Source organism: Manis pentadactyla, chromosome 1 (assembly GCF_030020395.1).
Source record: "Manis pentadactyla isolate mManPen7 chromosome 1, mManPen7.hap1, whole genome shotgun sequence".
In the NCBI taxonomy this organism is placed as follows: Eukaryota; Metazoa; Chordata; class Mammalia; order Pholidota; family Manidae; genus Manis; species Manis pentadactyla.
Window position 1 is genome coordinate 230,428,140 of NC_080019.1, and position 25,272 is coordinate 230,453,411.

Genomic DNA, 25,272 nt, shown 5'->3' on the forward strand with positions numbered 1-25,272 from the left:
CCTGTGTCCGTGATTCCAGAATGCGTGGAAGTGTGTGTCTAACTTTGGTGCACACTTACTGGGCAGGACAGTCCCGTGGGAAACAACGGCTCCACTGGCTGTGTCCATTGGTCCCGCGTAGTGGGGTGTTCACATGGGCGAGCTGCAGATGTACTGATGCTGAAGAACGGGGGCTGCCCAGCCCCGCCAGGGTGTCATGTGCCCTGCAGCCCGCAGTGTGTGTATTCTGCCGCCTTTCTGAAACCCGGAACATCCGAGTGCCAGGCACATCTTGCCCCGAGGGTGGTGGGTGAGTGTCTTGGGGGGTGCATATTTCTTGGGACTTGTAGTGTTTACCGTACCCCACCTTGCAGCGCCTTTAGAGCCACGTCTGTTGAACCCTGGGTTCCTGGGCACCGCCTTCCCTCTGTCCTGGCTGAGCCCCGGGCCCTGCCTCCCCGGGATCCCCAGCCACATGCCGACTCAGGTGCTCCTTTCTGTGCTGGCAGCTAGTCAGAGTCATGCCTGCAGACCCTGGGCCCTCAGCGCGGGGAACTAGAGCCTGTTAGCAGGACGAGAGTGCCCAGCCCGAGCCGGCCGCCTCACCTGTGCAAAGCCCACAGTCCAAACCCAGGTCCAGGTGCGTCCTGGCCCGAGCGCCCAGCCCAGGGAAGTACAATGACGAGCCACTGCCCTCTCCTCTTTCCTTAGGTGAGGAGGACCCTCCAGCCCCTCCCTCCAAGCTCCTTGCTTCTGGGGCGTGCAAAGCAGAACCTGGTTGCTGCAGCTACACTGGTGAACTCCACACAGTCGCTCCTTTGTAATGAAACAGAAGAGTCCAAGCATTGCCACTTTAGCTCCTGCCTCTCTCTGGCTCGCCAGCCCATCTCCGTCACGGGGCCCACGGGGAGCCGAGGTCTCCTGCAAGGGTATTTGGAGTGAGATTCGGGCCAGTACTCGCTCTCCTGGCCCCAACCCTCTACCTGATATCTTGGCAAAGTCTCCAATTCGCTGAAACCACATGGCTCTCTGAAAGTCGGGTCCACAAGGTCTGGCAGCAGTTTGCCGCATTAGGTCAGACCTTGGCTGAGAGCCAGTGCTGGGAGGTCAGGCGGACGCACGTGGGCAGAAGCAGAAAATACCTGCACGGATATTTCAGACTGACCTCCACAAACATTGCCTATTCACTGTTGGCCACTTTGATTTGAAATGCCACGTGGAAAAAGCACTTTTAATGCCTTCATAGCCACTGAAATCAGTGCCAGCCTACCTGGAATCCATGTTGTTACTGACGACGATCCTGCCTGTTTCTGGTGTAGACCCTAGGGCATCACGAGTGTAGTGAACCGTCTAGAAGGTGACCGAGTACTATCATGAAACGAGTCTTTATGTATCAGTGGGTGGTGTGGCTGGCTGAAGGGGGGCTGCAGGGCCAGCCGACCACCTAGACCGTTCTCTCAGGCGGGTCCGTCCACACGCAGAAGGCACCGGAACTCAGCACCCAGGGCCACCCCTTGGTCTGAGTAGGCATCGTGGGGTGGCAGGATCTACCTGCCAGGTGTCCCTGGGTCGCCTTCATGGCGCTGTGTCTCACATGTTGGTGCCTGGCAGTCTTTTTTTAAGAGACTGATACTCAGAGGCTGTACTGCTGGAAGTCGCAGTTTTTGCTTCAGTTGGCCTCTGGTCTAAAGCTGCATCTGCAGTAACAGGGATCAGAACCCATGAGTCCGATGCCGCAGCGTGTGGAGGGGCTGGGCAGTCAATCTGCTCACTGGCTGGACCAGTGACAAACCTCTTCTTAAGAAGGTGAAAGGAGAGGATTGTCAGAAAGATGAGCGTGCCCTCAGAATGCCGTCTGAAGAAGACAGGGGACCTGAGATCATGAGTTCTTGAATCTTAAAAGTTCTGCCCCGCAGCCCAGCCTGTGAGTGAGCTCCCACTCTGTGCCTCTTGTGTGCTCGCCCAGTGAAAGGCATGTCTGTCGCACTCCGTCCTGCCACAAAACAGGTACTTAGAGCTTAGGAGGAAAGAATTTCCTTTAAAAGGGGAAAGCAAATACTCTCTTTTTATGAAACTCATCTCTACGAATTTCTCTTTCCAAAGGGAAAACCGTCCGAATCCTGTTTGTTGATCAGCACGTGTGTGATGATGTCTTGGTCTCCCCTGTGGAAACCCTTCTCTCCATGCCCTTGAGGGGACATGAGCCTCTTTCTCCACCTTTTTTGTGGGTGCTGTCGGATTTTGGCACCCTATTTTCTCAGCACTAACACCGGAGACCTTGTGCCACTGCTTCAGTAAATAGGACCAGCGTTAAGGGGGATGTAGAGAAACCTCCCGAGGAGGAGTGAGTGGTGGGACGGGGCAGGACTTCCTGCCCAAGCACATGCTCGGCAGGTGGGGAAGGGAAGCTCTGTGTGTATTTTTTATGCAAATGCCACACTCCCTGCTCTGTAAAGGCAGCTGGCAGCTTCTTGGGAGAAGAACGTGTGCATTTGTTCTCTGGCGTTGAGTTTCCTGCAGCTGCTCTGAAGGGAGACAAGTGAGCTGCAGGCCTGTCACCCCCAGAAAGCTAGGCATCTTGTTGGAGGAGTGCCATTCCATGTTGTCACCGTGGAATCCAGGGCAAGCACAGAGATCCTGCCCACGTGTGATGGTCCCATCTGTCCTTCATTGGCATGTGCTCTGGGAAGACTGGTCAGTCCAAACTTGCTAGTGTATGAAAATCCACTTTGGGACATTATCAGAGAGATGGAGGCCAAGAAATGGTGCATGTGCCACAGGAACAATTAGGAGCCCCTGTTAGGATACGTATGTGGCTTTGCACGTGAGATGAGGCAATTTCTGAGGAAGCGGCCCTGGGGAAGGCATGGGGGACAGGATGGGGGAAGGATGTCAGCTGGGCTCCAGGAGTGTGGGCAGAGAGCTTGTTTTGAACGTAGAAGAGAAAAAATGTGCTAGTACAAAAGTCAGGTGAAGTTTTAGTTGGGATTCAGCAGCCTGGGTGCTTATTCTGAAGTGCTAATGTCTCTGATGCTCAAAAACCCAGACTCTTTGACATACCAAGACTGAAACCACGGTATGGATGCTTGACTCAAAATAAGTTGAGAAGTCCAACTTCTGATTTTGCCCTGTTTCACATTCTTTTCCACCCTCCCCATCTCATTCTGGGAATGGGAAGAGTTGCCTTAGAGATTGAATTTGTTTAAGCAGAGCTGTGATTTTCGATTCACATGTTGTCCTGGACGGTGGAAATGATAAGATGGAATTCAGATAAAGGTTCTGCCAAGTCACAGGCTTTCAGAAAGTGGGGAAACAAGAATTAGAACATAGGGATGATGTCAGTGAAAGGCTTTAATCTTGAGAGTAAAAGGCTTATGTGGCTCAGTTAGATGGTGTCCTCTGGACAGGTGACCAGGGGTCAGTCCAGGGTCCCAGGCAGACCCAAGAGTTGAAGGTAGGGAGCGAGTGGTTCATCTTGCCTCACCGGTGCCCTACAGAAAGGACTTAGGGTCTGACCCAGTCAGCTCTGCTGGGAGAGTGACTAGGGAGGTGAGAGGCCAGGTAAAGGTGTGCTTTCCTCTCAAAGGTCGGCTACAGGCAACAGGGACCATCTGGATGGACCCAGCACAGCCGCACAGGGGGCAGAGGCTCCTCTAGAAGGCCGAGTCCTGGGCTTTTGAGACACACTGATGGTTAAAGGAATCAGAAGCCATTCAGGTCCAGGCCCAGGTACTCAGGTGGGTGACCCAGCCAGGTAATAGTATTTTGAGCCCCAAATGAGAAGGGGCCGTGAGCTCATGAGACAGAGTATTTGATTGAGATGTTAGCAGTAACTGAAGACAGTCCCAGATCAGAAGTTTAAACAAATGTCTCTCGCGACTGTGACACCATTGGAGTTAGTTCGTGCATGTTTGTGTGTCGGATTTCAGTCTTGCTGCTTCATTGCTGCCAGTGTCTTAAAAAAAGTTTTTTTTTTAATCAACCCCTAGTCAGGTTCCCTGACATAAGCACAAAGAAACAGGAAGACTGTCCCCCCAAAAAGGATTTTCAGAACTTTTCCTTTTTCTAGAGTTGAGCATCTTTTCTCTTAAAAGAAGCAAAGGAAGAAAAAAAGCCATTTTATTCCTGGAAAAGAAATGATACACCTTCCTCCCAAAAAAAAGAGAAAATTCCCTCTGTCCCCAATGGCCTCAACCCTTATTTGGCTCTCTTAAGGAGAGAAGACTTAGGCTGTGTGTCCTTACCAGGTGGACCGTGAGGTGCACAACGCCAGTGTTAACGGTTATTAGCCTGTTCTGTTCTATATTTTTGATGAAGACCACTGTTCTTTTCCAGCAGATGCTATGCCTTATGAGGGTGCCAGGGTAGCAGGCCAGATGTAATGACAAATACAGTGTGATAGGTGGCCATGACCCGCCTTCTCAGGGTCAGAGAGCAACAGGGCATGGTGGGGTCTGTGGCAAACTGAAACATTCCTGCCCCACCTACAGGGGGCAGCTACTCTGGCCAGCGGGGGCCACATAGTGGTTCCTGAGCTTCCCATTTTTTCCAAGAGAAGCTGAGAATCTGGATTTTTAGATGAAAAATTCTGATTTTTTTTTTGTATTGGTAACTGAATTAAAAAAATTATTTTTCTTTTATCAAATATTCAGGTCCAACAGAACATACAAGTGGGCCTAATTGGCTGTTAGCTGCTGGAGTGCCACCCCTCCTTTATAAGATCTGAAATGAAAGGCACCCATGGTCATTACAGATGTCTGGTACTACCAGAAAATGCTCTTGCTCAGTGAAGCCTGTAGCTGCATCACTTCTTTCCCCCACTTGCTCCCCCACAGAAATCTGATATGATTGTGAATGTATCTGGAGTGTTTTGACTGTTCCCTTACATTTCATGGTGCCTTAAGAGAAAGGCAAGCCAGTTGTTAAATTCAAACTCAGATTAATGTTTTACTCGTTTAAAACATAAGACGCTTGGAACAATTTTGTTGAAACTCTGCAACCTGAAGGACCTTATTTATGGTTTGGGTTCTTGGCTTCATCAGTTTTTTAGATGATGTACAATTCTGAGCTTAGGCCAAGACTTAATATGGAAAGCAGGCATTGTGGGAAGTGATGCAAGGAATCCCCAAGTGGCCACGAGAGGAAGGTATCTGCGTTAAATGACCTGTGAATGGCCTCAGTTTTGGAGATGTGAAATGGTATATGGAGAGAAGCTTTTCCTGATCCTGAGATACCAGTTAGGAGTCGTCATGGGGCGTCGGGCCAGCCTTTGCTGTAACACCTCCTTTCCAGGCACGGGGTGAGAATAAATGAAAGAAAGTCAGACTGTAAGCCAATAGCTTTGATTCTGATTTCAGAGTGTTGGGGCTGAGGGAAAGTTTGGATGATCTAACCTGTTCCCCCTTCCCCCCCCACCCCACCCCCGGTGTCAGACAGGGCTGCGTCCGAATCGTGCCAGACATACGGCTGTGCCGGGATTCTGGGGTTTCAGTGAAGGAGATTCTGTAACTTCCCCTGCTGATCAGATAGTTCTCTGTATGTCTTCCTCATAGAAATTCAACCCAGCCTTCTTTTGTTCTGCATGTAGTGGAAAAAGTACAGCTGGTCACCTTCCGTGTATTTGGAAACCACAGGGAAGTCATCCCTTTGGTGGTGTTATTTCAGTGATAAATAATCCCACCTACTTAAATCCTTCTTCACGGTGCCAGTTTCCCAACGGCTTAAGGACTTCCACTGCTTTTCTGCTCCTCGGCTTCTCTTTGCCCAAGCAGAATGGGGTGCCATGCCCACTGGGAAGGCCACGCTCAGGACGGGGATTTCAGGGAATTTTATACAGGCCCGGCTTCTCTTACTACTTAAAAATACAACAGCACTTTTTAAAAGAATGGTATATCAGCTATATTCGTTTTGAGGATTATTTGACTGCCACGTATTTCGTTTTTTTTCCCCATGGCAATATTCTCCTGTCATACAGCAACTTTCCCTGTTGCAATCAGACCTGTGGTGCTTATTCCCGACGAGTCCAGTGTCATTCCTGAGCTGCTTTAAGACCAGCTCTTAGCTCCTGAGTGGCAGCTACCCCTCCACCACAAATCTGGATTCTACCTGTACGGATCTCTATAGACATCACCTTTGCTCATGACTTAGAGTCTCATTCACTGGCGCAGATGCCCGTCTAACCCCTGGCGGGAGACAGGGCAGTTGCTAAGGGCTAATTGACAGAGAGGGCGAGTGGGGACTTCTTGGGAGTTTTGACCTGCTGTCGTCTCTCCCGTTCTTCAGTTCCTCCCTGAAATGCAGCGGGGACGGCATACTCCTCGGGGAGCTTTTCCACGTGCTCAAACTGGAGCAATGCCTCTGAACTGACTAGACACCGTGCTCCGTGCAGCCAGGAGTCTGACAAAGCAAACCATGATGACTGCTTATCTGATGTTTCTATCAAACTATTTCATTTAAGAGTCAGAGAAACATTCTTTTGTTTGTACGTGATGTGGCCGCTCCATCTGTTACACAGAAGGTACCATTGGATTTCCTCGGTGTGTTACGTGTCTTGCTAATATTTTTTTAGAATGTTGTTTTTTTCTCTTAAACCCATCGCGAGTCTGGAGAGAGCAAAAACTTGTAAAAACCAACTGTGGTCATGTAGAGAATAGGTGGGTTCTATTTTCACTGTTGGATAAAATAGTTCTTTTTCACCATGGAAGCTCCCTGTGAGTGCTTCGGCAGGAAGCCTGTGGAACGCCGTGTGTGTTTTACCTTCGAGTTTGTCCTTTGTGCGATGCGGAGGCGTCGTGAGGGCTGCAGACCGTAGCAGTGCACTGTACTGTTACACTGAGGACGTTAACTTCTTATTTGATTGTACATAACTAAATAGGGGACAGATCACAGCTGACATTTGCAAAATATTGTTTTTGTACCTTAGAATTTCTGCATCAAATAAAATGTTTTGTTTTCAGTTTGTGGTGGTTCATTATTCTAGCTGTCTTGCTGTTTGTTTGTGAATGGCTGGGGGTCCCAGCACAGTCCCAGGAGAGCCTTGCCTCTGGGAAGGAGAGACACCATCCACGGTGAGGAGGTGGCTGCCAGTGCATCTTGCACGTTCGAGGAAAGGAACCTTGTCTGCTGCCTTGCCCGTTGCCATCACCCTCCAGCGGGCAGTTGTCTGTAGCCTGTGTGGCGTCAAGAGCAGGGGCAGGATGCTTACGTCAAGCAGAAATCTGACTGTCAGAACAGACAGACTCTCTTTTCTGGAATTTGACAAGAGCCACTGAAATCTGGGAGCCACAGGTTGCGTGTCATTCGAAAGGAAAAAGCAGCGGCTGCTTGTCCTGCCAACAGGTGCCCTCTCGCTGCCCTCTCGCTTCCCTCCGGCCCTGTGCACCGTGAGTTAAATTCTTGGTGCCCATCAACCTTGGGGGGTAGTTCGAGCTCCACTGCTACTGTTGTACCCCCATGACTGCGCCCCTGGGCCCCGTGTCTCACCTGTAGCCTGGACTGGTCAGAGGCCCTGCTTCTCAGGATGGTGAATATAAAGTGTTTACCCAGCACGTAGTGCTCAGAAAATGACAGGTGTCCGGGAGAGGACAGCGAGCAGCAAGAAAGAGCAAGGACATGGAACACAAGCCTGGCTGTGGCCCAGCAAGGATGAGGTGGGGACTTTAGGTCCCAGGAGCCTGGGCGTTCTTGCTTATTTGTCCCTTCCCCGCAGCCCCTTCCCCGCAGGAGTAAAACCGCCTCTGAGCGAAGCACCCAGGGTGCGGAAGGAGGACATTCCGTCAAGTTCTTGCCTCCCATCCATGGCGTGGCCTTCGTTTCTCCTGTTGCCTTTCACCCAGGTTACTGCCGGTCATTTTGCCCGCTGGTTTCTCTTTCCCCGCCTCCTGCCACGTCTCCCTATTTCTAGGAGCCAGGCTTTGAGTGCTAGGAGTGTTACAGCCATCATGTCTTCCTGGCAGCTACTCCGCCTCATGAGTAATCTTTCTACCTTGTTTTACAGATGAGGAAACGGAGGCTCAGAGAGGCTGTGACTGACCTGAGCTCATGGCTGGCTAGTGGCAGAGCCAGGATGTGAGTTGCAGCTAACACTACCCTAGACTGCTCCCCTGGCTTCTCAGCACAGCTCTAGCCCTCCAGGTAGGGGTGGACCTGAAGGGCTCTTTGCACAGTCAAAGGCCGTAGAGAGCTTCCCCGGAACGGCGGTGGGTGGCAGACCAGAAGCGATGGCAGACGGCCTCTGAATGGTGGCTAGCTCCTGCCCCATAAATGCTCTCTTGTCTTTTCTCGCCACAAGCCAGTGTGCACCCTCGTTTTTGAGATTCTGAGGCCCAGAAATCAGGAAGCTTTGCAAGGGCCCCTACAAGGGATCAGCAGCCCTGGGACCAAGTGTCTGGTTGAAGTGTCATCACTCCTGACCACACTGAAGGACAAATACACTGTCCCTCAATATGGTTTCCAGGGGAATGGAAAAAAAAACCTTGAGTGACAAGTTAGGGTGACTTGGTTCCCTTCTCAATCCAAATATTGGGAGTCAGTTTAGTTCATAGGTTAAGCAGATGGATCTGGAAGGACTCAATGGAAGCAGCTCATTAAGCAGATGCTGCAATAAGTGAATTCCTCTTCCCTGTTAGTGGGACAAACAGTCCTCTTTGCAGCATGAGAAGCCCTGGTCTTTCCCATGGTGTTAGAAAGCGGGGTCCCTCTTTACAGCTGCTTGGGGTTCTTAGAATAACCAACATCTGTGAGTCCTTGCCCCTGGCTTTATTTGGTTTTATAGAAATGCAAACTTTGGTAGAAGTAGCAAAGACCAGCTTCCCCTTGCAGGCTTTAATTAGAACAAATCATTTTGTTTGAGTTAAGTAAGAGACTTCGGGCAATAAACTAAGCAGGTAGAGGAGGGAGGAGACATAAAATATAGCTCTGCTATTCTGGGCATGGAGGGCGTCCTCAGTAAATGTCTGTTTCCCACCCTTACGCCTGCATAGCTGTCCTCCTGCAGGAACAAAATTAGAAGTGGTCCAAGAATAGGAGAGGTAGAGGATGCAGTGATGGGAGAGAGGGACGCAAACGTGAGGTAAGACCTTTTGCACGGAGACACATTTGAAACGGGGTCCTTGAGATTAAGGGAAAGTAAGGCAAGATCAGCAAGCTTGGCTCCCTGGCCTCTTTCTCGAGGGGCTGTTGCATCATTTTTCACATTCCTAGATGATTCAGCCTCCGTCTGCAGCACTTACATCAGTGTAATGTGTGTACTGGGGACACGGTAATGGGTGGGCTGCACACATGATCCCTGTCCCCCTGGCCTGCCTCTTCCTGTGTATGGGACTATGGGCAAATCACCCACTTGCTCTGAGCCTGTATTTTAATCTGCAGGGTGAGACTAATACCCACTGCACAGAGTTATCATGAAGATTAAGTGAGATGGGTTTATAAAGACCCCACAGCCGTGCTTGGCAAGTGTGAGGCACTTGGCAAAATAGTGGCTATTAGTTATCCTGTAGAAAGGAGGATCTTGGGGGTCTTTGGGAGTCAGGTGGAGATGGATGGGAGACAGTTCCCAGCTCACAGGACCCTCAGTCCAGGGACTTTGTCGGATGCTAAGTTAGAGCACCTCTGTCCCGTAAGAGAAGAGGGGAGGGGGTCCATGCCTGGCTGTTCTGGTGTTGATCCTAGAAGAAGGGATTGGTGGGGGTTCAGGGTGCGTGGGAGATGCTCCTGGCAAAGTGGTACGAAGGCAATGACTGCATGTGTCATAGTTGGCGGCACACAGACTGCCAGCTGACCATGAGCTCTGAGATCTACTCGCTCTTTTTCTCCTGGTCACCTGTCAGTCCCAATATAGACACATTTTCCTGGACTTGCTGCTTGGAGGTCCCTGGGCCAGGCGGAATGCCATGCTCCACTCTGGATGTGAGCAGAGGCAGGGATTGTTTCCCTAACTGACTATCAGTGTGTGGTTAGGGGAATTTTCCGAATTTTAGAAGTTGGAGTCGGGTGGAGATGGAGAGATGGTCCTCCGGGATGAGATGCCTCTGCCTGGTCTTTCTCATCCCCGTGGTCAGAAACATTCCAGGAAGCGGGCAGGTGTCAGCTTCAGGACAAACCTAAGGTGTTTCTCACCCGGCTGCGCGAGGCCAGGCCGTGGAAAGCTCGCAGCCAAGAAAGGCTAGGGCGTGCTTGGCAGCAGAATGCAAACACAGCCAGGATCTGCCTCTGGTCCGTGTACCTGAAATTAGATGTCCTCAAAGATCCTGTATGTGTGGATCTAATTGTATATTCTTACTGGTGAGAGCATTACTTTTTATCATTGTGATTAAAATGGGGCTTTGGTGTCAGTCTGCCACTCTCTGGGTGACCCTGGGCTGGTGACCTGAAGCGTTACTTGCCCTGTCTGGAAAATAAGTCACGTTCAATACCCAGCAGGGCTGTTGTGAGGCTTGAATGTGAAACCAGGTGGAGGGTGAGCACAGAGCTGGCACATCTGCCTGTGGGGATGTGGTCACCTGGGGCAGGTGAAGGGGTGTGTGGTTATAAAGGGGGATCCCCCAGGCATCTCCCTCAGCCCTGGTCGGGTGGCTGCTGTGGAACCAAGGTGGGGTTCCTCTCCACAGCGGTGATCTCTGGGTGGCATGATTACAGGTGCGTGTTGTCTCATTCTTGACACCTCTCAGTATTTTTGACATTACTTTACAACATGTGGTATTACATTGTCAGAAGGTTTGAAATATATGGTTGTTCACACAGCCGGGTTCATGGCTCCAGGTGGGCGCTTGGAGGCCGGGGCTGGTGGGCTCAGCATCCCGCCCTTCCTGAAGGCCTTTGATGATGGGCGGCCAGGGAGGCTCCTGCACACCTGGCTTTCCCAGTGACTGATTCAGCAGGTGACCACCGTGCTTCCGTTCCACCCTGTGTCGCAGAGTTAGGGGAGACGGAGCTGAAGGCAAGAACAGGCCCTCGTGAACTATTTCAAGGAGAAAAAGTGGCTGATCATCAAGTGTCTCCTGGCCTGGCCACCAATTTCCAAACTCCATTTCCTGCCATCTCTTCCCCACCCCTGACTGAAGGGCCTGCTTTAGGTATATCATCTGTTCGGCCAACAAACTCCTGACCTGAGTCCAGAACACAAGTCTTTTCCCTTCCAGAGAGCCAGGCGTGGTGCATGGGATGGGATGGGGCACTGATAGAAACCCTAGTGGGTTAAGTTGATATAATTTAGTCTACATATCCTACTTGCAGTTCGGTTCTGATTTCTGGACACCCTGATTATAAAAAAGAGGTCAAGGAGTTCACCTTCAGTAGTAATAAAAATTCCCGTTACCTTTGCTGTGCACAGGTCCCCGGCCCACTACAGCCATTCCTCAGCGGCCAGCAGGATCCCATCACCTCTGCCTGAACCACTCAGTGGGCAAGGGCTGGCCATCAAGGCCCCTCTCTGTGAACTTCCAGGAGTGTGCCCTGTGCCCTCCTACCTCTGGCTTTCACATCTGTCCTCTGCACCTTCTTGCTGCCTCGTTTCCCAGACTGGCCAGGGCTCAGCAGGCCCCCTTCCCCCAGCCCGAATGTGGGTGGTGCGTCCCCGTGTGCCTCTCCCCACACCCTGCTCCCTAACTGCCTGGTGAGGAGTCTGACTGTTCCCGCGTCAGCTGTGAGCCCCGTGGGGTTGGGGACTGTCTTGGTGACAGAGTCACTGCTGCTCCCCAGAGCCTGGCACCATATGTGGCATAGCAGAGGCTCAAATCATCGAAATGGAATCTAATGGAAATAAAACTTTAGTCTTTAACAAGGCTGTCTGGTAGGACACCAGGTGTAGACTTGGGGGTGGAAGCCCTTTATTATGAATATACATAGCTGGTGGTAGTAGGGACCTTCCATAGTGTGCAGGGTGGAGAGTAACCAAAGAGGTTTGGGGGGAAATGATGAGAGAACAGGCGTCTGGATAGAGGCTTTGGCTTTGGAAATGGAGTCCCAGGGTGGGTGTGTATTCCCTGAACAGGAAACGGAGGGGTCATGAGGCACTGGGCTTGGGGTCACCTAGTGGAATGGACGTGCAGCTGTTGAAACCTAAGCTGGTTTGCTCAAGATGCTCAGTTTCTGGTCCAAAAGGCCAGAAAGAGGCCACCCAGCACCACCAGGCTGAGTGCCTGCATAGACACAGGGGTTGTCCTGAAGGAAGTCTCAGCTGCGCCAGATCAGTTCTGAACCCCTCGTGCTGGACGTGGGGGCCTGGGCTGGGAGAGCCACCTCCCAGCAGCCACTGTCAGGAGGGGCCCCCAGGCTAATGCTGTCACCTCTGACCTGCGGGCTGGCTGCCCCTCTAATAGATTCAGTTGCTGCGTCTGAGAAGCGGGCCTGCACAAACTCCACGCCTCACAAGGCTGTCGGGGACGTCCAGGTAGAGCCGGCTCCTAAAAAGTAGCCTGGCACATGAAAACTAATAAACTCTATAGATTTTTATCCGCATGGTGTATACTTCCGTAAGAGCCCCTAACTCCTGCCCAGCGCATTCTTTATTTCTGAGTTTATGAAGTTCTGAGGACAGAAGGCTTTTATCTGTTGAATGAATGAATGCAGCAAATAGCTGTATTTAGATGCGCATTTTATTTCCGCGCCGATGCCGCCAGCCAGTGCTGGCTGCGTCTCGCTTGGGCCCAGCGTCCGCCCACAAACCCGCGGCTCCTGAGAACCTGCTGGGCTCGTGGCTCGTGCGCATTCTCACCGCACAGGCGAGAACGTCAGGCAGCGGCCGCACCTCCGCGCCCAAGGTCGGCCTGGCGCTGGGGCTGGGGCTCCGGACCCACCCGGGCGCAGCCGCGGTCCCCTCCCGCTCGGATCCCTGTCCCGCGAGCTCCCCGGGTGTCCGCGGCGCCTTCGAGGCGCGGGAGTGAGGTGGGGCCGGGGCGGCGGGCTGCGCACTGCCTCCCGACGCCCGGGTCTGGACCCCAGCCCTCCGCCTGAACCGCTCAGCTTCCCCGCCCCCGGCCGCCGGCCCAGGCTCCCGGGGGGGGGGGGGCGCGTGGGGAGCGGGAGGGCGGGGCGCCAGGCGGGCGTGGCCGCGTCCAGCCCGTGCCACCGGCTCGGGCGCCCGCGGGGGTCTCCGGTCCGCCTCCCGCCCACGTGGCCGCGCGGCCTCCCCGCCCCCGGCCCCGCCCCGCGCGGGGCCCCGCCGCCGCCGTGGCCACGGGGCGCGCTGCAGCCCCGCCGCGCGGAGCCTGTGCCGGGCGCCGAGGTGAGTGCGGGCGGCCGCCCCGGAGCCCCGCCCCTGCCAGGCCCTCCACGCCCAGGCACCCCCCCCCCCCAGCCGGCCTGCCGCGGGACGCCCCCGGGGCCCGGGGTGACCCGCCGTCCCCGAGCCGGACCCCGCCCCGCCGCCAGGCGTCCCCGCTCGCTCGCCCCGAGCAGGCGCTGCGCGATCTGCGGCCCCGGGCACCCGGAGCGCTCGCGGGGGCAGTGCCACCGCCTGCCCGCGTCGGCCGCAGCTCGCCCTGGGGACCCTGACCTGGGTCCGCGGTAGCTCTCGGGCGAAAGTTCGCGGAGCCACTTCCGCAAGGGGAGGCGCCACCTGTCCCGGGCGCAGCCCCTCTCCCTGGGCGTCTGCCCCCGCCGCCGGCCGCGTCCCCGCAGGACCCCGGCTCCGCGCGCAGGGCGGCGGCGTCTTTCAGACTCTGCGCGGCCCGGGATCCCGAGGTAGGGGCGAAGGTGAATCCCGGTGCCGCAGCCGGAGGCCGGGGAGCGTCTCTGAGCGTGGGCGTTGGCCCCGCCGGTGGGAGCGGGTTCCCTTGGGTTTTGCCGCGATGAAGCGCCGCGCTCGCCCTGTCTGCCTCCTCGCGGACCCGAGCGTTGCCGAAACGGAGGGGCTTGTTTGTTCCAAGAGGACTCGTGCCCCATTTCATGCCCGAGGCAGCCTTACTTCCAGCACTGGGCAAGGTGTGAGGCCTGCCAAAATGTGGGTGTCTTGAGTGCACCGGCAGAAACTTAGTTTTAAGCATTTCATGCACAAAGAGGGTGTAACCGCCTTCTTCCCTAGCTGGCTATGGAGTGGAGAGTTTTGCGGTCTTCGTCTTAGCTGTTGAGCCTTGTGCAAGTTACCGGTGCTTCAGTTTACTCATATGTAAAATAGGGATATAAGAACACAAACCTTAAGGGGTTGTGTAAGGTTGGATTTCTTAAAATAGTGCCTGGTACAAGGTAAGCTCTACCTGTGTTGGCTGTTGTTATTATGGCTGACATCTGCCAAACAGGCGTGCACAGCCCTAGGTCCCTGGTGAGGGGCTGGGCAGGCTCTTCTTCTCAGGACGTGCATTTTTCACCCAGTAGCCGCAATGTGCCCTTCAGCCCTGAAACACAGACTTGGCGGAAACTTTTCATCTGGTTAACCAGGTTTGTGCAAAATATATCTGAGCGTGAGATTTGAGGTGACCTTTGTCAAGGACGCCTCTGGGAAACGGGGTCTTGGACCGTCTTTGGAAGCTCTGGGTGTGCCTGGATGTTTGCCCCGCTGGGGTGAAGTGGATAAGGTTTCACTTGAATTCCTTCAGGCCTTGGGCCCCCTGGCAGGCTGACACCCTCTCCTCTCTGTGAGTGTGGGAGTGTACCTAGAGCCCCAGCGCCTGTTCTTGTCCCCTCCCCTCCGTTCATTCACCATCAGCATGTTGTCCCCGTCCATCGGTGGGGTCTCCCCGCTGCACCAGGTCAGCTTCTTTGGTGGCTGGTGGTGACCGAGACAGGAGCGCCTCCAGAAAGCTCCCGAAGGCACGAGACGCTTGCAGCTCAGGGGTGCATTTCTGCATGAGCGTTCCCTTTTCATCATATTCTGCAAAGGGCCTGCGGGGAGAGATTCAGGTTCTCACTCCCGTAGGCAGGCCCAGAGTCTTGGGGAATCAAGGTGTCAGCTTTACCTCTGCCTCCCCAGCCTCCGAGGTCGAGGTACAGACATGTTCCTTGTGTCTTTGCTCAAAGCCCACCTTTCAGTGGAAAATCCGGGTCTGCAGTGACTTGAGAAAATCTGATAAAGAAATAAACTGGGGAGAGGAGGAGGCAGGCCTTGGGGGTAGGGACTGCTGGGACAGGCACAGTACATGGAAGTTTAAGCTCAGGTTTTCTGGAGACTTCTCAGAGCCTTTGCACATTCTCTTCTTTCTGCGGGGCACCCCGTTCTGCCATTTCTTCACACATCTGGCACTATCTTGCCCTTTAGCTCAGATGTCTTCTCTGCAGAGAAGGTTGCCCTGACCACTGCCCAGAGCAGCCCCTTCCTCCACCAGTTTCTGCCACATTCCCCCATTGTATTTTCTTCGTGGAGTGGAGCTTACATGAAGTAGTCTTTCTCCTGCATCTGTCTATGGGCTTATTGCCTCCAGCTCCCCCAGGAAAGTGTAGACTCCAAGGGGCAGAGGGGCTGCCCTGTCCACCCCTGAGCTCTGGCTCCTGGTGTGCAGTGGATGCTCAGGAAGTGTCCCTGGGCGATGGGATGGATGGGCACCCACTGAGTGAGGGCAGGGGAGGCCGGGGAGCTTTAAGTCGGGAGCCCCAGGGTAGCAGTGACCTTTAAAAAGTTCACATAGTTCAGCCCCACGGTTTAAACCACTGCCACAGTGTCTCTTCCTAGTTATTGCTTAACCTGACTTTGAATCCTCCAGAAACGGGGAACTCATTGCCTCCTGAGACAGCCCTTTCCACCAGAGGAAAGACGTGGGGTGCAGAGAATCAGATATAGTCCCTGTGCCCCCTCTGTTGGGGACGAGATGTGGCCTCTGGGCTTCTGCCTGCTGCCACCCACGTCCTGGTCTGTTTGCGTCCACCGCATCCTCGGGCCACTGCTGGCATTATAACCCTGCACGTGGTAGACCTGCCTCACCCCGCCTGCCCTGGCCGTGGCTCCTTGCTCTTTTGTGTCACTTGGTTATATCCACCTCCTCACCTAGAGGGACTCACCTAGAGGGGGAGGACTTAAGAGGGCTTTGATGGAAAACATGGAAGGGTGAAAATGTATTGGATCGGGGACCAGGAGATGCCTGCTGTCCTTTATCTCCATTGATTGGTTGATCAGTTGATCTTTTGATTTTATTTAACATGGTACAAAGGAGGCAAGGAGGCTTCTTGGATAAAGTGACATCTAAGAAGGTACAGAGAGAGAGGGCCTCTTAGATGGGGGGTTGGTATGGAAGGAGAGGGAACAGCATGTGCGAAGGTCCAGATAAAGAGTTACCAGCACTTGGACGATGTGAGGTTCTCATTGGTTGTAGTGGGGTGTGTGTGTGTGTGTGTGTGTGTGTGTGTGTGTGTGTGTGTGTGCATGAACATGAACATACTGTGCAGAAGGAACTGACATAGCAGCCTCAATAAATGCCAATGACAGAGTGGCTGTGCCTGTGTGCCTGGCCTCTGCCAGGTATCCCGTCTCCTCTCCAGGCAGCCTGAGGCCCAGGCCCTCTTAGTGTCCCCATGTGCCAGACCAGGAGCTTAAGCTGTGGAGCGACGAATAGCTCGCCAACTCTGCGTCTTCCTGTGGCTCTGCTCAGTTGTGCAGGGAGAGATGCAGGTGAGGAGGCTCCTCAGACGACTCGCTCAGGGGTAGGGGAGAGACGGGTGTGCTTCGGTCTGTCCGATGGGTCTCTCCGGTGCACATCCCTGTGGAATGCCAGCTCGGCGGGGGAAGGGGCTGCTCCCAACATCGGCTCAGTCGCCCGCACAGAGGACTTGCTGGGATGTTAGGTGGGTGCCCCAGGGTCTCTGGTGGCTACGGAACAATGGGGCTGGAGGCCATTGCTTCATTTCCCAGGTGTCTCCTGACCTTTCCAGGGTGGACCCGCAGGTCAGAGCAAAGCTGGACACAGGGCCCACGGCAAAACCTGAAAGCTCCAGAAACAGAGGCTGAGGCCTTGGCCGGAGTTGGAGGCCAGAGGAGGCAGTTCGGTTCCTTGCCTGGCTTGGCTAAAGACCCAGCTAGTTGGTTGATAGGGGTCCAGCTTGCCTCCTTGTCCCGATACCCCACCTCCACTTCTAGCAGCAAATGGTAGGTTTGTAGATCTGGATTTGCTGTTCCTGTGGGTGGAACCCCCAAGGCCTAAATTCCTCTCCAACTCTGAGTTTGTTAATATTTTCCTGGAAGCTGTAGTGATCCGGAGCGGTGGCTGGCTTCGGAGCAGATCGAAGTGCCTGGGGTGTGCGGGAGGGGTGCTTGGGGTCCTTGTTCAGCCTCAGCTCCAGCGTTTCTCGTGGAGTGACCTTGGGCCAGGGGCCTGACCTCTCCAAGCCTCAGGTGCCTGATCTGTAAATGGGGAGAGTGCTTCGCTGTACTTTACAGGTTGGTTGTGAGCATGAAGTGACGAGATACGGGCAGGGTGCCTCTCCCTGCCACAGCCCGGATGCGGGAAGGGCCGGCTGCGGTCACTCTGGTGACTGGACCGGCCCCAGTCACTGGCCAGGGTTGGCTGCGTTATGCTCCTAAGGGTGTGCCGGAAGTTTGTCATTCAGGTGAGGGGTGCTGTCCTTTCTGGAGACGATCTTATTAGGAGCGAAACCTGGGGCGTGGAGGAGGGGGTGTCCGTTCACTGCGGGACAGAGGCGGGGGGCAAGGCCGCCGAGACTTCCTGCCCAGCCACTTGCAGGGTCCTCCTGCGCTGGTGCCCAGCCCCCGGCCCGGGAACCTGGCTGCTGCGGGGACTGTTCTGGTTCACCCGCACCACACCCTGCCCAGGTCCCTGCTGGACGCGCTCGCGGGGCGGAACCCACAGCCCCCCAAGCACCCCATCCGCAGCTGCCTCCACAGCTTTGCTGCCGCTGTCTCCACTCCTTGGAATTCCCTTTCGCTCTTGTCCACCTTCAGAGCTGCCCACACTGCCCACCGCTGCTGGCCTCTTCCCTCTCCTTTTGGCTAGAAAAAGAAATGTCTTTTGCACAAGAAACCCTGATTATTTTCTTAATATACACAAAAGCAAACAAATCAGAAGTTGTAGGGTAAAAAAAAAATTCTCCCTCCCCGATCCCAGGCTTGCTTCCAGAAAGAACATTTATGATCCGCTGGCTGTATATTTTTCTTTTCCTGTATATGTTTTACATACAGGTGTGTGTACCTGTGAAAATCTTTGAAAACCAACATAATGGGCTCATTTTGTGTGTATTGTTCTTCCAGTCATTTTTTTCTGCTGAGCCCTATTTCCAGGAACGCTTTCTCTGTCCAGATGCGTCTCTTTTCTTTGTGGCCCCTTCCCTGGCTCCCTCCTTTAGGGAAGGGTGTACAGGTTTGTGTGGACATATGTTGTCACTCCTCTTGGGTATATACCTAAGCGGTGGGATTGTAGGTCATGTGGAAACTCCTGTGTTGAACTTTTGGAAGAACTGCCCAGCTGTTTTCCACAGTGGCTGCACCATTTTGCATCCCCACCAGCAGTATATGACGTTCCAGTTTCTGCACATCTTTGTCAGCACTTGGTATCATCTGTCTGTTTTGTTATTTCCTACCCTAGTGCATGTGAAATGGTATCTCATTGTGGGTTTGATTTTCATTTCCCTAATGGCTGATGGTGTTGCATATCTTTTTCTTTTTTTTACTTTTTTTTTAAGAGCAATTTTAGGCTTATAATAAAATTGAGAGGAAGGTACTGAGATTTCCCACATACCTCCTGTCCCCACGCATGCATAGTCTTCCCTGTGACCGGCATCATCACCAAAGTGGTATGTTTGTTACTGAGGATGAACCTACATGGGCACATCATTGTCATCCAAAGTCTACAGTTTACATTAGGATTCACTCTTGATGTTGTATTTTCTCTGGGTTTGGACAAATGCATAATGACATGTACCCGTCATTGTCAATATCATAAGAGTGTTTCCACTATGCTAAAAATCTGTATGTTCCGTGCACACATCTCTACCACTGTCCACCATGCCTACTGATCTTCTTTTTGTCTCCATAGTTTTGCCTTTTCCAGATGTCATATAATTGGAATCGCACAGTATGTAGCCTCCTAAGATTGGCTTCTTTCACTTAGTCATATGCATGTAAGGTTCCTTCATGTCTTTTCATGGCTTGGCAGTTCATTTCTTTTCAGCACCGAATAGTATTTCATTGTCAGGTTGCACTACAGTGTATTTACTCATGTAGCTACTGAAGGACATCTTGGTTGTTTCCAAGTTTTGGCAGTTATAAATAAAGCTCTTATAAACATCTCTGTGCAGCTTTTTGTGTAGGCATAAGTTATTAACTCCTTTGCATAAATACCAAGGAGCGCCAGTTACTGGGTTGTGTGGTAAGAGTATGTTCGTTAACGCACCAAAATGTCTCTCAAAGTGCCCTGTACCGTTTTGTGTTCTCACGAGACAGTGTGTGAGAGCTTCTGTGGCCCCACACCCTTGCCAGCTTTTGGTAATTGTCAGTGCTCTGGATTTTGGGCATTCAGATAGGTGTGCAGTGGTGTCCTCATTGTTGTTTTAATTTGCATCACTCTGATGACATCTGATGGGGAGCATTTTTTCATATGCTTACTTACCATTTGTGTATATCTTCTTTGAGGCGTTAGAGTCTCTGGCCCATTTTTAATTCACGTTGTTAGTTTTCTTATTGAGTTTTAAGAGTTCTTTGTATATTTTGGAAAACAGTCCTTTATCAAATGTGCCTTTTGCAAATATTTTATCCCAGTCTGTGGCTTGTCTTCTAGTTCTCTTGGTATATTGTCTATTGCAGAGCAGAAGTTTCTATTTTAATGAAGTCCAGCTTATTATTTCTTTCATGGGTTGTGTTTTTGGTGTTGTATCTAGAAAAGCATAACCAGTACCTAAGGTCATCTAGGTTTTCTTCTATATTATCTTCTAGGAGTTTTATAGTTTTACATTTTACATCTAAGTCTATAATCCATTTTGAGTTATTTTTTGTAAAGGGTGTACATCTGTATCAAGATTGATTTTTTTTTTTTGCATGTGGGTGTCCAATTATCCCAGCACCATACTTTGAAAAGATTTTCTTGGCCCTGTTGTATTGCCTTTGCTCCTTTGTCAGAGATCAGTTGATTGTATTTATGTGGGTCTATTTCTGGGCCCTCTGTTCCCTTCCATTGATCTATTTGTTTGTTCTTTTGGCAATACTGCACTGTCCTAATTACTGTAGCTTTGTAATACATCTTGAAGTCAGGTAGTGTCAGTCTTCCAACTCTGTTCTTCCTCAATGTTGTGTTGGTTATTGGTCATTTGTAGATCTTCCTTGGAGAAATGTCTTTTCAGATCTTTTACCCATTTTAAAAATAGGGTTGTCTTTTTTTTTATTAAGTTGTAAGAGTTCATTACATATTCTAGATTCAGTCCTTGGGCAGACATGTGATTTTCAAATGTGTCCTCCCATTCTATAGGCTGTCTTTTCACTTTCTTGGTGTCCTTCGAAGGACAAGGTTTTAATTTTGGTGAAGCACAGTTTATTTGTTTTGCTTATGTTGCTTGTGCTTTGGAATCATACCTAACAAACTTTAGCTTAATCCCAGGCCAGGAAGATGTATGCCTAAGTTTTCTTCTTAGAGTTTAAGTTCTTTGAAGTTTTCTTCTATAAACTTTTAGCTCTTAAATTTAGGTCTTTGATCCATTTTGAGTTAATTTTTCTGTGTGGTGTAAGGTAGAGGTACAACTTTGTTCTTTTGCCTGTGGATATTCTTATTGTTCTAGCACCACTTATGGAAAAGACTATTGTTGACGTCCTTAGTGAAAATGAGTCGGCCTTTAATGTGTTTATTTCTGCACTGTCAGTTCTGTTCCTTTGATCCGTATGTCTGTCCTTACGGCAGTACCACTGCCTGTACTGTATTGATTACTGTAGCTTTGTAGTAACTTTTGAAATTGAGAAGTGTGAGTCCTCTACTTTGTCCTTTTTCACGATTGTTTTGGCTGTTATGGGTCCCCATATGAATTTTAGGATCAGCTTGTCAATTTCTGCAAAAAAAGGCAGTTGAGATTTTGATAGGGGCTGTGGTGAATCTGAAGGTCAGGGGGGAGTTTTGCCATCTTAGTAACGTCAGGTCCGAATCCTAATGCCTCCCTCCCGGCTCCCCTAATCATTGAGTCTGCCAGGCGGACACTCCAGAGACCCATTCTTCAAGCTGCAAAGACAGAAATCCAGGGACATCAGCATCTCTTTTCCCTGTTGAAGAAAATGACACAGTACGGGGTAGTGTGTGATCTAAGGCTGGAGACCTTGGATAATACATTTAACTCCTGACTTTGTGAAATGGGAGTGCATCTGGCAGGCCTGGCTCCCCTTTACTTTGAGGGTGTGATGGGGATCCCTAGAGATCTTCCCATCCTCCCCTGCCTCCATGGTTGGGAAGGATAGTGAGAACAGGGTACCCTCAGAGCCCTGCAGGCACAGGGTATCAGAGTGAGGCTGCATTTTAACTTGTTCTACCTTTGGGGCAAAGAGGTAGGGTTTCATTTAAGTAAAGGATTCTGCTGCTAAAGCAATTTTTGCCCAACACCCCCACTGCCCCCCGCCCTGCCCCAGTTCACTGGCATCGTAATTCGAAGGATGGAATGAAAATAAGGAACACTATCACATATTAAGAGATTAGTTTACACCCTTGCATGCACTTATGCGTTCCAGATGCAGTGCTTTGGCACAAGTCCAAGATGGTATTCTCATGGAAGAAGAAATCAGAAGCGAACCATCTCCACGTACATCGGCAGGGATCTGGTTTTCTCTAAACTTAAGGAACAACCTGGTGAGCTGGTTTGGAAGCTGCAAATCCAGTCCGCCCCCGCGGCTCTCCGCTGGGGTGGGAGCTCCATTTTAACAGAACAGTGCTAAATGTGTGTGTGCAAGAGACCAGAGTTGTTTTTCACTGTTGTTTCAGACAAGCAATTCTGAAAGCCCAGATTCATTTGGGCTGGGTTTTGAGTGTGTTCTGGGGGAGAAAAAGCTATATGCGGTAGAAGTTGTCTCGAGATCTTCAGAATCGACCTCCTCTGCTCAGCAGTTTCCCTTCACTAAGCTGTCAGTGTTCTAACAGGCAGTTCGTAGCGATTTTATTTCCATTCTTTAATGAGGGGTGTGAGTGCATGCTTATACACATGGAAAGTTAGGGGAAAAACACGGTGATATAACCTGCCCCCAAACAAGGGAGCTGACGCAGAGCTGAGGTGCAGCTGGGCTGATCTTCTGTGACCTCTCTGTGTGACACGTCTCCCAGGGGGCTGAGCGGCCTGTGTCCAGCAGGGCTTTAATTTTGCTAAAGCCCTGTGCAGTCCTGCAGACTCAACTCGTTTACTTAACACGTCACTCACATTTCATGTGTTCTGGGCTGGGCAGGGCCTCAGTAATCCCTGGCCAGCCCTGTGAGTCAGAAAACATTTAAACGACCGCTGAGTCCTTTGAGGCGAGAGAGTCGGCCAGTTAATTTAGGGGGGTCAGGTGACTGGCTACCCGCAGTACACGACATCGTTGATATGTTTCTCTTCCTCGGAGCTTTTTCTTTCCATGGCTTCCAGGACACCTGGCTCCCCCGGTCCTGTTCCCACAGCTCGGTTAACGGCGGCTCCGTGCCTCGGAGCGCTCAGAACCAGGCCTGCAGGGTCACCTTTGAGTCCTGTGGCTCTCTTCCCTGCACTTCTCAGGAAACCCGAGCGTGACTCCTTTTAAAGTGCACCTAGAACGTCGCCCTTGCTCACCACTCTTGCTGCTTCTGCCCTTGTCCGAGCCTCTCTCCCCACTTTCCTGGAGTGATGTGACGGTCTCTCCGCTGGTCCCCCAGTCTCTGTCCTGACCATCTTCCAGCTTGTCTCAGTTCAAAGCCAGAGGGATCCTTTTAACGGGGCGGCAGATCACCACTCCTCTGCTCAGAGCCTCAGAGGGCTCTCACAGCGAGAGCTGAAGTCCTGACAGTGGCCAGCAAGCCCCTCATGCTCTGGCCTTGATTCCCCTCTCCCACCTTGGTCTGGCTTTCCCCACCTTACCCACTGGCAGCCTCAATGCTGTCCTGTGATCAGGCACCTCAGAGCCTTTGCACTGGCTGTTCGCCTGCTTGGAATGCTCTTCCCCTGGGGCTGGTGGACCTCAGTCCCCCACTGCCTGCGGCCTTCACTCAGATGTCCCCTTCTCCGCCACGGCCCCGAGGCTCCCCTCTGCCTTCCTCAGCTCGCTTCTCCCCCTCACCCATGTCCCTATCCAGTGCGGGGTATGTTTTGCTTATTCATCTTGTTTGATGTCTGCCTCCCCTACTAGAATGTAAATTCCATGAGGGCAGGAGGTTTTCTTGTTTTCCCCTGCTGCATCCCCAGCACCTCCCCTGGCTCCGAGCAGACACTCCATTAATATCTGTTGAACCAATAAAGGGAAGCTTGGGAAATAGAGACAAAAAACTTTTTATGATTCCCCCATTACGATACACCTCCTGCCTGCGTTTTTGCTTCCGTGTGAATTGTTCACATAAGTGTGTGTGTGTGTGTGTCCTGTTTTTTCCCACTGGACGTTCCTGTAGAAGCCTCTCTTTTTCTTTAAGTCTCTGTATAATCTTCATGATCATTACTGTCAAGCAGCTACGTGACGTCTCCCTGAGAGGAGGCAGCGGCTTTATTTGACCTCGTTCTGCTCAGTACATGCTTTTGAAGATTACCCCAAAGTGGGTGTCTGTTGGGCACTTGCCCCGCCTCCCTTCCTGTCCACTGGGTGTGGGCGGGGCCCGGGGCCCAGGCTGGGCCGGTCCTGGTTCCCCAACCCCGGGCTGTGGGGGCTGGTCCAGGCCCTCATGCGGGCCCAGCCAGGCTGGGCTGGGGGCTGCCTCTTGGCCCCCCTAACGTGCTCAGAAGCGGCAGTAAAGATGCCTAGAGGCACCCAGGTGCCGGCAGTCAGGATGGGGCCACAGAGAGTGGCGCGGCTACCACGTGAGGGGAGGGTTGGCTGCATCGTCTTGGATGCAGTCACCTGAGCTGCGACATCCTTCCCGAAGTCCCCCCTTTCGCCGGCCTGGGTGGAGTTACCTGGCTCACTAGTGGCGAGGAGTGAGCCTGCACTAATCCAGCCCCGCGGAGCACCTCCCTGCCGCGTTCCCCTTTTCAAGTCATGCCTCAGCCCAGAGCAAGCGGTGACGTTAGAGACCGAAGGAAGGCACTGTTCAGGGCAGAGAACGCACACGGCAGAGCAGCCGGATTTCTCTGTCACGACTGCAGAAATGGTGTACGAGCATCATCTGCCTGGGTTCAGATGCTGACGCGGCCGTCAGACAGGGCTGGCCTCAGTTTCTTTGTCTGTAAAATGGGGATGAGAACAATCACACCCTGAATTGTTCTGAGGACTAATGGAGGTAAGGCACGATAAGTCCTTAGAACGGTGTGCAAGACAGAGTACTCACTACTGACTGGCTCTGGCGGCTGCTGTGTTATGACGCCGGATTCTTAAAAGCGTAAGAGGGGTTAAACATAGAACCACCATATGACCCAGCAGCCCCACTCCTGGGCATGTACCCCAAAGAATCGAAAGCAGGGACTCAACGATACTTGCACAGCTATGCCCAAAACAGCATTATTCACAACAGCTAAAAGGTGGAACAACGCAAGTGCCCATTGGCAGATGAATGGTTAGACAAAATGTGGTATATTCATACGATGGAATATTACTCAGTCCTAGAAAGGAAGGAAGTTCTGACAGATGCACAGCATGGGTGAGACTTGAGAACATTATGGTCAGTGGAAGAAACCAGACACAGAAGGACAACTGTGTGATTCCACTGACGTGGGTACTTAGAGTGGGGAGTTCATGGAGACAGAAAGCAGGTAGAGGTTACCCGGGGGCAGGGGGAGGAGAGAACGGGGTCCTACTGTTTGAGGGGTACAGATATGCATGGGATGATGGGTTTTGGAGATGCATGTTGGTGTGGTCAAACAATATTGCAAATGCACTTACTGTCACTGAATCATACACTTAAAATGGTTAAAATTTCATATTATGTATATTTTACCACAATAAGAGAAGTGTAAGAGGATCAGAGTGTGTGAGTGGCTGTGAATGGGCATGAATACTACAGGGAGTTGTAGTTAAATCTTTTATTGGTTGGAGCTAAATCCCAGCGGAGCACACAGGGAAACAGCAGGCAGAGACCAAAAACGATGTGGTGGTCGGCGGGCGGGGCAGTGGCAGTGGTTTAAACCACCCACAGGAGTCCAGAGGGTCCCCCCTAGATCTGATACTGCAGGCTGGGGTCTGGCGTGTCAGGAGCCAGCCACCAGGCCAGAGGCAGAAAGGTGATGGGACAGGAGAGTGGGCAAACGAAGTGTACTTAGGGGCCGTGAGCCGGTCAGACGACCTAGCCTAGGACTGGAGCCCAAGTG

At 52.1% G+C, this 25,272-nt stretch overlaps 2 protein-coding genes across 5 annotated transcripts in view; both read left to right on the plus strand.

The window, feature by feature from the left end:
• Positions 1-6,934, plus strand: part of IL17RD (interleukin 17 receptor D) — a 60,059-nt gene extending 53,125 nt beyond the window's left edge. For all 3 annotated transcript variants that reach the window (XM_036878099.2, XM_036878098.2, XM_057486291.1), the window contains one exon: positions 691-6,934. In XM_036878099.2, coding sequence (XP_036733994.2) covers positions 691-803 — 113 coding nt within the window. In that variant the 3' untranslated portion in view covers positions 804-6,934. The remainder of the gene's footprint in view (positions 1-690) is intronic.
• Positions 6,935-13,021: 6,087 nt separating this feature from the next.
• ARHGEF3 (Rho guanine nucleotide exchange factor 3) overlaps positions 13,022-25,272 on the plus strand; it is a 255,881-nt gene continuing 243,630 nt past the window's right edge. The window contains exon 1 of one of the 2 annotated variants that reach the window (XM_036877844.2): positions 13,022-13,201. The gene's annotated coding sequence lies outside the window, so the exon portion shown is untranslated. Of the gene's footprint in view, positions 13,202-13,315; positions 13,660-25,272 lie in introns of those variants that run through there. The other variant, XM_057486367.1, reaches the window with a different exon arrangement.